Raw genomic sequence first — 13937 nt, 5'->3', positions numbered from 1 at the left:
CTGCCTCGGTGCAAAGGTGGGAAATGATGGAGAAGCCACCCGGCTCGGCGCAGGCTCTCCCCAGCCTCGTTCAGCACATTTGCCTTCTCTTGTCTGCGTTTCTGACGCTTCAGCTTCCAGCTATCAGATCTTGTTCTGCCTTTGTCTGAACAAGATTAAAGAGCCCCCGCTCTCAGAAGCTGCATCCTCACGGAGGGGAACATACAGACAGTTATAAGGTCATCCCGCAGCCGTGTAATGATGCCAGTTAATAAGCTTGTCTCCCATGGAAAAAAGGTGGTTTTGACCCCTTCTGAAAGGTTGCTAGCACCTGCTTAGGCTAACAGACCTGTGGCTCAGCGACGGAAATCAGCACCGTTCTTTCATCCCGTTCAGGTTCCGGCAGTGACGGGGTTCAGGGTAACCCTGGAGGCAACTGTGGAGGTTTTTGAGCTGTCTCAGTAGCGTGGAGGTTTGGCTTTTGTGTCCCAAGTCTTGTTGCAATCCAACAGGATGCAACAGGGACTTATTAGGTAGAGCTGAGCCCTGGGACTGAGCGGGGAGAAGTGGGGGATCATCTGTGACGGGGCTGAGCTGTGCAGCCGGGATGCTGGGCTCGTTGCTTGCCCAGGTGAAGGGGCAGTAGCTGCGGGCAGGGATGGTGCTGGGTCAGACAGACCGGAGGGCAGGGGCTCCCAGCTGCCATCGTGTCCCCCTGGGACGGGGGAAGGGGCTGCCCAGCGGTTCCCACTCGCCTCTCCCCCAGCCAGGCTCCCCGGGTCGGGACGCTAAACCAACTTGTGTTACCTAAATGCTTCTCCCTGTCAAGCAGCCCAGGGAGGAATAATTCAGAGCCAACAGCTTTTTAATATCTCCGTGCTTCAAGTCAATTTTCAATGCAGTCATTTGCCTTTTAATTAAAATTATTGCTTCTCCCCCTACATGCATCTTCTTCCCCCCTTTTAAAATCAGCAAACAGCCAACCTGCTTCCCCCCCCCCTCCCCCCCCCCCCCCCCCCTCCTCCTCACTGGTGCTGTCTGGGCTTCCCAGGCTCCTGGGCTGGAGCCTTACTGGCTCTTGGCCCTGGGTGACACCCGGCCACCGCTCTGGCTCGCCGGCAGCTGGGGATGCTCTCACCTCTGGTTTCCTGCCTGCTTTAATAAAAGAAATGTGATGGAAACAGATGCACCGAGATCCTTCCCTGGTGTAAATCAGGGCAGAGCCACTGCGGTAAGCCAAGCCACAGTGATTTACACCAGGCAAAGGTCCTTGCCTTGTTGCCCTTTGTGGTTGGGGGATGTTGCCAGGATCAGTGCGTGGGCTGTGGGCAGTCTTCTCCTGGGTGCTGGGGGCAAGTGGCAGATGCCTGTTCTTCCCTCAGCACCAGTGAAATCCCAGTGTCAAACCCAGCAGATGCAAGAGCAGCCTCCTAAGGCACGGTCTGGGGCCGTGGAGACCCACAGGTGATGACATTCCCCCCCCTCTTTCCAAACAGCACCCGGAGAGGGATGGAGCTGGCGGTGGCAAGATGAGCCCCGGTGTAACGGGGGGTGCTGGGGGGCCAGGCAGTGCAGAGTGATCCCCAAAATAGAGCTGGAGGTGGGTGGGAGAGGATGTGGCCCCTCTGGGCTCCCAGTGGGGTGTCTGCAGCGCGGCGCTGACAGGTGCCGGGCTGACGAGCTCCAGACTTGTCAGCGCTGGTGATGTACCTATAATTACTGTCTGATGTGCCAGAATTAGACTGGGAGCTGAGTAGTTTGATGCAGACGTGAGTGTCCTTGGCTGCCAGCAAGAGGTTTAACAAGTGCGAGGCTGCGGGCAGAGCAGATCCCCATCCCGCCCCCCCCCCGCCTTGCTGGCATGGCCACTCTTCTCCCCTGTTGGGATCCAGCCTTTGGGAGGGGTGGGATGGGTGAGGAGCAGGGTGGGATGGGTGAGGAGCAGGGTGGGATGGTGAGGAGCATCCCAGGATGGCGGTGGTGGTGGCAGGAGGGCTGGAGGCTGCTGCTGGGGAATGGGCTGTTGTATTCAACCGGCTGTTCCGTCGCGTGGTGCGCGACCCCCCAGCTCCTCGCCGTAACGGAGGGTGGCTGAGCCGTACCAGAGGCAGAACAGGGGTGCCTCTCCCCTGCACCCACCAACCACGGGGCTGAACTTCCCCATCCTGCAAACTGCATCCCAGCACCAACTGCTCCCCAGAATTTGATCTGTGCAACCCCCTCAGCCCCTTATTCAGAGCTGTGTAAAGCCCCCGGGATGGCTGCATGCCCTGTAGCATCCCTCGGCTCGAGGCAATTCTCCCAGCCACCCTTTGCTCCAGCATCACTCGCCTGTTTCTTGTCGAGATTTCTGGTTTCTGTGCTCCCGTCCGTGGCTCTGGCTGTCACTAGCCATGCTCGGCGTGACGGGTACCCCCAGCCTGCGCCAAGGTATTAAAGCCTTTATCGTAGTCCAGGGCCTGCAATTCACAGCACAAGAACCAATAAATAGGAATGATTCAGAATCATTTAGCAGCTTCTGCTTGGGAAGAGAGAGACCAGGACCTCAATTAAGCTATTTGTAAATTGTTAATTTAAGCATTTCACTCAGATGCCTTAAATTGTTCCCTCCTGCAGTTTACAAATGGGTAAAGAGCACAGAAATATAAATGGAGCGGTGGGGAAATGCCATTTAGTTACTGTTTTTGGCAGTGGTAATAGCATTGTAGCTAACAGCGCTTTGATTTAAATCAAAGTAAACCAGGGCCGCCTTTAAAGAAAGATCGATCGGGGACCAGTGGTCTCCAGGTGATGGGGGACCCGGCGTGGGGGTGTCAAGGGTGTGATGCTGCTGTGGGATGAGGAGCTGGGAGCTGCCAAAAAGCCTGGGCAGCCCTGGGATCGTTAAGCCCCCATGCCAGGGGTGCTTGCTTGCATTTTTTTTTTTCTATGCCCTGCAAAGTAATTGTTAAAAACCCTTTATTTTTTCTCTGGATTTAAGCTGGGTGACTGCTTCCCTTCTGGCACGGCAGTCCTGGAGAGGTTTGGCTCCCCAGGTGGGTGGGCAGCAGCATCGTTGGCCGGTCCCAATGGGTGCAGCTCCCAGGGGCTGGTGCAACCCCCCTGATTTCCACGCCCCCCCCCCCCCCCCCCCTTATTCTGCCCCCAAGCACTGGAAGCACAGGACAGGAATGGTTTGCCAGCAGCACAGCTTGGCAATGCCAAAAGGTTTGAGGAGCTCTGAACCTCGTCAGTGGCACTTGGGAAAGCTGCCCCACCTCAAGCGGTGCTGGGGAGGGGGGAGCTTGTGGCCCCCCCCAAACCCAGCGCTGCTCTCGCCGCGCAGGAGGGTTGCTTTCTGCCTGCAGAGCTAAAGCCGAAAGCTCCTTCCAGGGACCTGGCCCAGGACCTGGCCCTGCATCAGCCACTGCTGCAGCTGGTCCTGGTGTATGTGCCTTCGTGTTTCGGGGTGGCAGCTATTTTAAAGCAGGAACAGGGCACATCTCCTGTAACGCCCCCCCCAGCTGGGGTGGGACAAAGCTCAGCTCCGAATCCTGCCCTGGGGAGTGGGATTTGCTGCATCTGCGCTCAGCAAGGGAGCAAAGGGAGAAGGATGCTGAAGGACTTGGTGCTGTGCCACGGCGCCGGGTGGGAGCTGGGTGCTGCGGGCGCCAGCCTGGCCCCGGGAGGTGTTGCTGCAGCAGCTCAGGGCTGGGCTGCGCTGCCAGGCATCGCTCGGGTTGTGCCATTTGGGGAACAAATTCTCGCTTGCCGCTTCTCCAGGCGGGTTTTGGCTTCCTCACCAGCTGGGGAGCAAAGCCCCAGCCCCACGGGCTTGCCGAGCGGGTGCCGGGGAGGCCACGGGAACAGCTTGGGCTGTGAGTGGAGCCGAGCCCCGAATGCGCGGTGGCACTGGTCCCCGTGGGAGGCTGGCGGGGCCCTCCTGGTGCCAAGTTCTCCCTTCGGCTCCACCTGCCACCACTTGGCAGATCCCGGCCGGGATCCGGGCGATGCCAGCCTCGGCAGATGTTGCCGCAGCCTCGGCAGGCGGCACGGCCACGTGGCCCTGGTTTCTCTCCCGCAGATCCGTTCCCTTCACTCCTCCGAGGAGGCTGAGCCATCTTCTGAGCTGCCTTGACACCTCTGGGTTCGTGCTGGGGTTTAAGGAGTTTTTATTACTCGAGAACTTATCAGCCATCAGTTGGCTGAGTTTAATAAGAAATTACGCTCCGTGGCCCTTCAGCTGTGAAATGCATTGAGCCGTGTGATGTCAAAAGGTCTCCAATGGATTTTTTTTTTTTTTTTTTTTTTTTCCTTAATCTGGTTTCCTCCCCATTTCTGATAGTAGCAGATACGTCTGCCAGCACGGTACAACCACCAGCCTCTGAAATGGAAAAGGCTTTTCTGTCCACTGAGCTCTAAGCTACCCTGAGGCCAGTGCTCCGTCGTGCCTGGGCGAGAGTCCTATTCCCGCTTGCAGCACCCGGAGGATTGGGATAAAGTCTGACCCACAGACAGTCCCCACAGCCGCCAGCCATCCCACCCCTCTGATTTGAGGCAGAGCTCGTGTCCTGACGTGCCCTTTTCTGGCCCAGCAACGAGCGTTGTCAGATGAGGTGGGGAACTCGAGCACAGGAAAGCGTTTCCTGATGAGACACTGATTTCCCATCAGGTCTCCGCTGCAGCAGCTCGGTGTCGTGCTTGGGTGGGTGCTGTTAGCAGAGGCTCCTTCTCCTGATCCCCCTGGTACTTCAGACGCCTGGCTGCAAGCAGGGAAAGGCTGGCTGGCTGGCCGTGCCCCTGCTCGTGAGGACGGGCAGACCAAAAAGCCCAAATCCCACATCTTGTTTGCCCCAGCCATGGGGAAGGAGCACATCCATTCACACGGGGGGGGGGTGGGGTGGGGGGTCCTGGGTCCTGCAGCCCAGCACAGGGCATGCAGGTGATGCTGAGCGTCCATCGCACAGGCAGATTGAACTACCTGCAGCACAGCTGGTTTTCTTGCAAGACCCACTCCTGCTTAACTCTTCCTTGCCTCTCTGAGCATCCTTGGCCACTCGGCACGGCAGGTCCCCGCTCCTCTTCCAGCGCTGGAACTCGGTGTTGCTGCCGGCTCCCGAGCAGCATTGCTCGCCCCAGGAGCGGAGAGCTCCGTTAGCCCCCGATAGCTTGGCATCTGAATGATGTACAATAGACCTACTGTGTGCGGCGTGTTAGGGCGCTGCATGCGTGAATATTGCTGTATAGACTGCGTGCCCTGAGCCCGGCTGCGAGCAGACACAAAGCTGTGCTGTCTGTCCCGGCTCGGAGCCGGGGGGGGGAAAGCGGCCGTAATTCCCACCCGATGACTGTCTCACTGTTGGGATTGTAACGGCAAAGAGCGAGGCTTCGTTGTGCCGGGGGCTGTAGGCAGGTGTTGTGAGAAGCCGTTGTATGTCTGAAGGGCTTACAGCTGAAGCAGGAGCATGGAGAGGTAGCGGGGAGGAACTGGTGGGTGTGTGGGGAGGGGAAAGTGCTGCCCAGCAAGGGGAAGGGGGCAAGGGGGCACGGAGCAGTGCACCAGGCATCCTTCTCCCCTGCAGGCAGGTCAGGCGCTGGTGCTGTCTGGAAACAGCTCCTTGAGCAGCTGCTGAGAGCAAAACCATGTCTGGTGTTGCAGGTGTAAATGCAATGTCTTACTCCGACGTGTTAGCTGCTTTTACCAGCCTCTCACTGGGAATTGCCTGGCTGACACACAGCTGCTCTGCCTGGCTGATCCCGGCCCGGGTGAGGACAAGGTGTCACCTAGCAATGGGATTTTTGCGTGCACAAGTGACTCTTGCCACCACCCTGCCAGCTCAGGTTTGCGCTGCGGGGAAGGCATAGCCTTGGAAAGCCCCGAAGTGGGAAGACCTACCTTCGGACTTAAAAGCTGGAGTTTGTTACTGAGCAAGCCTAGGTGGGCTTTTGGGGTGCAAGTGTAAGGGTGCCCCTGCCCACGGCGACAGCAGGACCATCCCTGTGGTGTTGCTGCCCCAGTGCCAGGCACAGGGGATGCTGCTGGGACCTGGGATGGTGCCTGGCACCCGCCGTCCCTGCAGTAAGGGAGGTGGTGGAAGGGTCCTGGGATAAACCTGGGTGCTCGGTGCTGCCTCTGGCTCCTGCCCCCACCCTGCGGCACCTTAGTGCCCTGTGTGATGGGGATGGTGCTCCTCTGCCCCCCAGGATGCTCAGCATCACCTGCACGCCCCGTGCTGGGCTGGGGGACCCAGGACCCCCTCATGCGAATGGATGTGCCCCTCAGGGCGAGGGATGTGAGACAGCGATGGTTCTGCAGGCGAGCCCTTCCGAGCAGCTCTTAAACTGCAATAATGCTTATTTACTCGTCATCGGCAGAGCAATCAGAATTGAAAGGTCACCCCATCCTCTGGCCCTCCCTGCAGCGGGACTGCGGGAGTGAGCCAGGTTTCAGGGATCAGCAGGAAGGACAATTAATCCTTGCTGCCAGCGGTAATCATGTTTGCTTTTTTTCCAGCATAGCATCCTCCCATCACTAGATGCTCCTTGTGTTTCCAAACCTTCAGCTTTAGCTCTAGCAGCCCTGTACTGTCCCTGTGGCAGGGAGCACAGCGCATCTTCCCTGCCGCTCTGGGTCCTGTCATGGCTTGGCAAGCTTCCCAGCCCTGCCACTGACCTGCCCTTTGGCCTTGGTCATGTCTCCTCACCTCTCTCCTCCCAGCTGCGTTGCCTGCATCGACTCAAAGCTCTTTGGAGCAATCCTACCTCTTCCCCACGGTGTTGGCCCAGTGCAAGGTGCACCGATTCACATAGCGCACAGGCTACAGGTAATATAGTCACGATATAAATGCAGAAGGAGAGATGCCCTTGGCCCCAGGCTAAGGGAGGGAGGGGGAAAAAGCTCACCCTGTGTGTGCATGGTGTGCGGGAGCCAGCTCAGCGCTCTCCAGAAGTGCTCAGCAAAAAGCAGCGTCATTTTCGGGGGGGGAGGTCGTCATGGCAGAGCATGCAATGAATCCTTGCCTGCCTGTGCCAGCCGTGACTCATGGCTGCGGCTGTTGGAGAGCCTGGAAGGGCTCCAGTCAGGAGCTCCAGGCTCTGGAGTTTCTCCCTTCTTGCCCTGCCACTGTGGGGCTCTGAGTCAGGAGCACTTCTGTCACCCCATCTCCATCTGTGCCTCAGTTTCCCCATCTGCAAAATGGGAATCAAGCCTACCTGTGGGTCTTTGGAGTGAGGTTTCCTGAGCCCTACAGCCCTTCCCACCAGGGGCTGTCTGGGCTGCGGTGTCAAGACTTGAGTGGTTGCAAGTCCCTGAGATAACTCTTAGGACACCAGGATGAGCTGGCTGGAGAGAAACACTGGGAATGGGGGACAGATTAAAAAAGGGGTGAGTTTGCAAAGCCAGCACTGGAATAGAGGGGAGAGACCTAGAAAAGTGGGAAGGACTGAGGCAGGGGGGGCTCCATGGCACGAGGGACCGGCGCTGGGCAGAGCACACACTGCCACAAGCTGGAATTGCTCTGCTGCGGGTGTCGGGAGAAACTCCCTGGACAGGCAGGCAGTGTGCAGGCAGCGCACAGGCAGCAGAGAGCCATCGCCTGAGCAGGTGAGCCATTTCTGTCCAAACAAGGTGGTTTAATTGGATTCCATCTAGCTGACAAGCAAAGAGCCCTTTGGTGGGTTTTTAAATCTGGGCAAGTTTGGATTCTCAGAGCAATGCAGAGGCCACCGTGCTTTCAGCTGGATATTTAATACTTTTGGCAGGTAGAAAGGCAGCTCTTGGCTCTTCAGTAATTGCGACTGGACACCAGGGTGTAAGTGTCCCCACAAATGCATGTGCAGGTGGTTTTGGGGCGCAGCTGGCATTGCTGCTGCCCGGGGGGCTGCTGGAGTTTGCTCTTAATTGCATTGCATCGGCGTTTGGGTGCTGTGCGGTGGCAGCTCAACTGAAGAGGATCCTTGCAGGACAGGTCAGGGCTGTGCCGGGGCGTTGTGGTCCTGCAGGACTGCTGTGGGTTGTGCTACGTCTGAGTTTTGGGGTACCCGTGGCTGGGTCAGCATCTCCCCAGGACTTTGGGGGAAGAGACATGCAAAACCATGGGCACAGCAACTGTCTTCATTAGCTTGGATGGATGAAGAGCAGCTGGCTTGTGTCTCCGGCATCTTTCAGGTCTTCATTCCTGTTCCTCCCTCCCTGGGGGCAACCTGGGCAGCCCCCGCCAGGGCCAGCCTGGCCACAGGGATTTCTGGGCAGCTTTGAGAAGGGTCACTCCAAGCCGTACAAGACCCCTTTTGAGCCAAGTCAGGTCACAGCATCGTCAAGGGCCAGATCCAGCGTCGTGTCCTGGGGACAAGACTTTTGCAGAGGGGTTCTTCTGTGAGCCCTGGGGGGCAGCTTCAGGTTTTCCTTCACCTGAGCCCCCCAGGGCTGGCACAGGAGCAGCTGTGGGCCGCCCTTGCAGACAGAGTGGGACTCAGGGTGGCTGTGCCCAGAGCTGGGCAGCTTGGTGGCATCGGGGAGGCAAATGTGCTCACATGTCCCCAGCACCGCGCGGTCCTGCTGCCCTGTACACGTGCACCCTCCAGGCTTGCACCCAGGGCCGGGGGGGGTTGGGAGCATGGGAAGGGCTCCGTGAGTGGCACCGGCAGCCCGTGGCACGCCGATAGCCGGTGGCACGTTGCCGGTTGGTCCTTGGTTTGGCAGGGCAGGGAGGGGGCAGCGCGGCAAGCTGCAGGCAGTGATGGCTGTGCATGGCTGTGCACTGGCTCCTGGCTCCCAGCCCATGTGATGTGTTTGAGGGGGCACAGTGACATTTCAAGAGGAAGAAAAAAAAAAAAAATACCCAGAGACCCACTGGGAGCTCTGAAAAGCCTGAGCCAGAAAAGAAAGCAAGAGAGACAGACATCCGCGCAGAGCGGAGGAATAAAACGGGGCAGGGGGGGGAAAGTTGCCAGGGCAGGGAAAGGATGTGAGCTGGCTTGGAGCCGGGAGGATGCGATGGCTGCTGGCAGGGGAACTGTGGCGGTGACTGTCAGCCATGGAGACAGCCCCGCTGCCCACCCGCCGGCCGTGCGCCCCTCGCTAACCCGGGCACAGAGCGGGGGACCAGCAGCCACAGGGAACCGGGGGGCAGCAGGCTGCTGGCTCGGGATCTTCTGCATCCATCCGCCCGCCCGGGCACCGGCACCGCTCCGGCTCCGCTTTCCCGTGCGGAGGATTCGGCGCTGGATGTAAGGGGACAGTTGCCGCACGGTTGAGCACCGACCGATTGCTGCGCGCAGGCTTCCTGGAGGTCACTGCCGTGTAATAAGGTCGGTAACAATCCACCTAGCTGCTCACTTGCGCTGCATACATGTTTAATAATGAACTGGTTCTGTATTTAATTAACATAAACAGCTAACGCAACTTGATACGTCTCCTTAGATTTAACTTGACAGAGACGGCGTGTTGCTTTAAATACCAAGTGATTAGTAAAACCATCTTTCATTTGGTTTAAACATATGCGATAAGATGCATGTGTTTGTCACACAGATTTTGGAGCCGTGCTCCGAGCCGTCTCCCAGTTCCTCTCGGCTGCCTGGGTACCACCATGCTTCCTCGCTGGGCAAAGCATCCCTTTGGCGCTTCCCCCAGAGCGGTGCCGAGGCTGCCGGAGCAGCAGAGACCCGCCGAGCCCGGGGACTACAGGCTCTCTCCGTTGCTCATGGGTATGGACCTGGGGGGGACACGGGGGGGATGCAGGCTCCGGAGCCACCGGGGGATGCTGGTCCCTTGGGGATGGTCCCAGCCCTATGCAGGTGGGCTTTTCCCCAGGAAGCGATGGCGAGGGCTGGGGTGGATGCTCGGCGCTGGTGGGAGGAGGCGGGCAGGGCTGCAGGCAGCTGCTGCTGCCCTCCTTTTGCTTGAATAAACCTCGTTGCCTGCACCGCTTCTGACTGGCGCTGGTGGAAGGGCTGCGGGGCAGAGGGGCTGAGCTCTCCCTCCGACGTGCCCTGGTGTGGGGGTTAGGAAGGGCAGGAGGGGGCACGAGGGTTTGCTCAGTGCCAGCAGGAACAGGCAGGGGGATGGCATCTGCCTCTGGGGACGGTGCGGTGGCCTTGGCCTGGTGTCACCCACAGCATCACATTCTGAGCTGGGGTGTACTGGGGGATGCGGTGCCAGCCGGGGAGCCCTGCGGGGGCTGGGCACCTCGGTGTCCTCATGCCTGCAGATGCGGAGGGACATGTCCCAGCAGCACCCCTGTGCCACGGTCTGTGCACCCGGGGTCTCTGATCAGCTGACAGTGAAGCCCCGTCTGATCTTACCACCATGTTTTCCAATTGTGAGTGCATTTTCCTGCATTGTAAGAGGCTTTAGACGCAAATCTGAGCAATTTTTCCCCCAGTATTTTTGATTTTTAACTAGCTGTGACTAACCAGGCTGGCACAGCAGGCTGCGACCAAACGCCTACATGCTACCTGTGCGCTTATAAATAGGGTCTGTTCTCCATACCCCATTCGGAGTGTTCCTGGGCTCCTGAGCCCCTCCACAACACCAAAACAGCTTCTTCCAGCCTCTCCCCCGCAGCCGCCAGAGCAGAGCATCACCCCATCTCCTGGCAGGAGTCACCCAAAAAGGCACTGCCCCCCCAGTTCCTGCCCAGAGGCTGTGGGAGCAGGGCTTGGTGCTGTGGCCAGACCTGCTGAGCTCCAGGCTGTGTCCAAGTACCTCGCGATGGCAGCAGGAGCCAAGTCTTCAGAAGAGTTGGCTCCCCCCGTGCCAAGGCAGAGATGGGCTGAGGGTGGCTCTCCCTGGAGCAGCCGGCATCGCTGCGGTCCCGGACATGCCGAGCCGGGGAAAATCCCCCTCCCAGGTGCTTTCTCCTGGAGCTGAGCACTTCGGTGACTCCAGCTGGAGGCTGTAACCCTGAGCTGCAGGGCAAGGGCTGGAAAAGCCATAGGTTTGGCTTGAATTCTTGCCTTAGTGGCTTTCTTCAAGCCCCTCTCCCAGCAGGGATGCTGGAGGGGTGGTTCCCTCCCTCAGCCCTGCCGTGCTCTTACAGATGAATTTGCTTTTGACGAGGTTGCAGCATGTAGTCAAAGCTCCTGTCAGGCGGTTTCGGCCTCCCGCCGGCGAGCGAGCGGTTAGCATGGCTGCACTAATGGCAGGAGATGAGAGGAAGTGATTAGCTTGCTTGAAAAATTGCACCAAGTGCATTTCGCCAAACCGCAGGGCTGGCGCGGTGCATCGCTGCACGCCGGGCAGGAGCATTGCCTGCTCTGCCAGCCTGGCCCTGGGCTGCTCTGCCCGCATCTTTCCCCTGCGTGGGAGCTTTGTGTCTCGTCCTGCAGCCTTCCTCTCCATCGACTTGTTGCGTTTTGTCTCTGCCTTTGATCTCGAGCTCTCCGAAGCAACGCTTGCCCGTGTTTCCAAGCCGGGGCTGCTGGCGTGCATCCCTCGTGGCCGTCCCCAGGAGTGGGATGCAGCCTCGTGCCCAGCTCTGGGCTTTCACCCCGCCAGGCTGGAGGGTCCTACTGACAAAGCCCCTCTCCCACTGCCAGACCCGCTGCTCCTTTTGCCTTTCTCCGGTCATGGAAGCGACAGTGGTGGCCTTGCTCTGTTGAGTGACTTCGCTCAGGGGCTCATTAGAGGAAGAAATAATCCTGGCAGGAGTTGGGTTTTGACCTCAATGTGTGTCCCCTCCAGCTCACCTTCCTCCTCCTCTCTGCCAGCCCCCCTCATGGCTACTCCCCACGCCTCTGCCCTCATTCTCATCTCTCTGCAAGCAGAGCAAAAGAAATGAGCCCAAAGCCCAGCTTGTGGGCTCGGATGAATTCCTGCCTCCAACCGAGCAAACCCACGCAGCTGCAGGTGATGGGTGAAGGCTGGAGCAGGAGCCTCCCGCTCCCAGGGCACCGGCAGCCGCTTTCCCGAGCAGTTTTGCACAGCATGCGGACACACATCTTCCCTGCCCTCTGCCACACGGAGAGCCGGTTTTGGGGCCGTTTCCTTCGAACCAGCCCCCCATCATCACCATCACCCCGCCGTGCTCTCTGTCCTCCTGCTGACTCTCCCCACGTCCCTCCCTCTGCTCTGGGCTAAGAGGAACCATCGATTTGATGTCTTGAGAGGGCAGTTTATCGCTTTCCTGATGCCTGATAGATTGGAATTGATTTCCAGAGCAATTTGCTCGAGCAGCTCAAGGCGGGAGTGCTGGGAGCCGTGCTGAGACCCGGCTTTGCAGGAGTGCGGTGGGGACGGCGTCGTCTCTGGGGCCGTTTGGGAGCTGTGGCACTGGTCAGTGTGGGAATCCTCCAGAAGGACCCGTGGGGCAGGGAGGGTTCTCAGAGCAGCATGAATTCACCTGCCTGCAGGGGAAGAAGGGATGGATGGAGACGGCAGCTCTGCACGTGATGGGGGCTGCAGGGTTCCAGGGCCCACCGTTGCCTTGGGCTCATCCCAAGGCTTTGCCCCCCAGGCTGAGCAAAAGGGGGGACCCGGCTTCGCAGGGAGACCTGGCCCTGCTTCGCTGCATGACTGCGGGTGAGTCACTGCCCCGCGTCCACGCACACCCCGCATGGAGGCAGACGCTGCGCTTGCCTGTCTCGGTGAGGCCGTGGGAGTCAGCGGGTACTGCCAAGATGCTGGGAAAACTCTGGGTCCTTTCAGGAGACTGTAAATACTGATCCAGCCAGGGCACCGTGCTGGACACGGCGGTGGCGTGTGGCTCTGCTGGTGCTTTCCTGCTGCTCCAACCCTGGGTTTGACATCCTCACGCCTCAGCATCCCCATCTGCAGCATCCTCAGACTCGTGCTGTCTGCATGTACCTTCCTCCGGGGCAGAGCCTTTCCTCCCCCAGCCCCGTGCCTCAGTTTCCCTCTCCCATTCAGGGCTAAGGGGGATCCCCAGCCTTGGACCTGCCTGGCACAGCCTGGGCTAATCCCATCCCAGTTGCCAGGCTGCCGGCTGCGCCGCCTCGAATTGCTGCTGCTGCGTGGGTGGGAGACGAGACCACAATGTGGTTTGTGTTTATGCTGTGAAGAGCCTGGTCCCTTCAATCCTCCCCTCTTCTTTATTTTTATCTGGCGTCCCGGAGCTGCTGGCATCTCCCCAGCCACTGTGCCATCCCCGCCAGCTGAGGATGCGGCCTCTTGCCAGGACACACGGGGCTCTTTTCTCCTCTGGTCCCCGGTGGGGAGGCTCTGCCCGGCTCTGCCCTGGGCAGGGATGCTCTCCACGTGCAGAGGATGCCACTGTCATCGGCTTCCTGCCAGAGGTTGGGGATGAAGCTGATGGCAGGGGAAAGATTTGCCCCAGCTCTCCCAGCCGTGAGGCATCATTCACACGCCGCCTCACCCTCTACCCATCTTCCTTTCTTTTGCCTAAGTGAGGGCAGGTCCTTTCTGCCTCCCACTGCAGTAGGGATTCATGCTTCCCACCGCTGGGGTGTCCGAGGGGTCAGGACAGGTGGGGATGAACCCTCACTGGGATGCCCTTCCCGCAGGATGACGAGGGTGTTCCCAGCCCCCGGCTGCATCCTGAGTGATGCCTGATGCTGCCAAGCTCTGCTTGCTGGGCCCATGGCACAGGTCAGGTCACATCTGTGCCACCGCGGGTGTTTGGAGTGACCCGGCTCTGCTCTATCCCGGAGCTCGCCCTGGCATTTGTAGATTTACCAGCTGCTGAGCTCAGCGCTGCAGGGTGGAAGCAGAGCCGTGTAGCCACCGTATGATCAGTCACACAAGGCTTGTGCACTTACGGACCCCCCGATAGCATTGTCAGCAGAGCCCACCCCACTGGGCTCTTGCTCTTCAGCATCACAGCCATCTCCTGACCCTCAGGGCCATCTGCCAGACAGCCACCATGTGAGAGAGATGGGATGGGGCTGCCTTGGTGCTGTCCCCTCTGGTCCCTGCCCTCCTGCAAGGAAGCACTCAGCTGAGGGTAGGGATGGCGCCCAGTTGGGGCTGGCAGAAGATGCTGAGCAGAGGAGATGGTGTG

The 13937-nt window shown here is 59.3% G+C and overlaps 1 protein-coding gene across 6 annotated transcripts in view; it reads left to right on the top strand.

The window, feature by feature from the left end:
* Nucleotides 1-13937, top strand: part of SRCIN1 (SRC kinase signaling inhibitor 1) — a 94069-nt gene that overhangs the window by 26724 nt on the left and 53408 nt on the right. For 2 of the 6 annotated variants that reach the window (XM_080369903.1, XM_080369900.1), the window contains exon 1: nt 1946-9663. The exons of 3 other annotated variants lie outside the window; for them this stretch is intronic. In XM_080369903.1, the coding sequence (XP_080226029.1) occupies nt 9471-9663 (193 nt within the window). In that variant the 5' untranslated portion in view covers nt 1946-9470. Of the gene's footprint in view, nt 1-1945; nt 9664-13937 lie in introns of those variants that run through there. One more of the 6 variants, XM_080369905.1, reaches the window with a different exon arrangement.

Source organism: Falco punctatus (assembly GCF_963210335.1).
Source record: "Falco punctatus genome assembly, chromosome: 19".
Classification (NCBI taxonomy): Eukaryota; Metazoa; Chordata; class Aves; order Falconiformes; family Falconidae; genus Falco; species Falco punctatus.
This window is presented reverse-complemented; position numbering and strand designations above follow the sequence as displayed.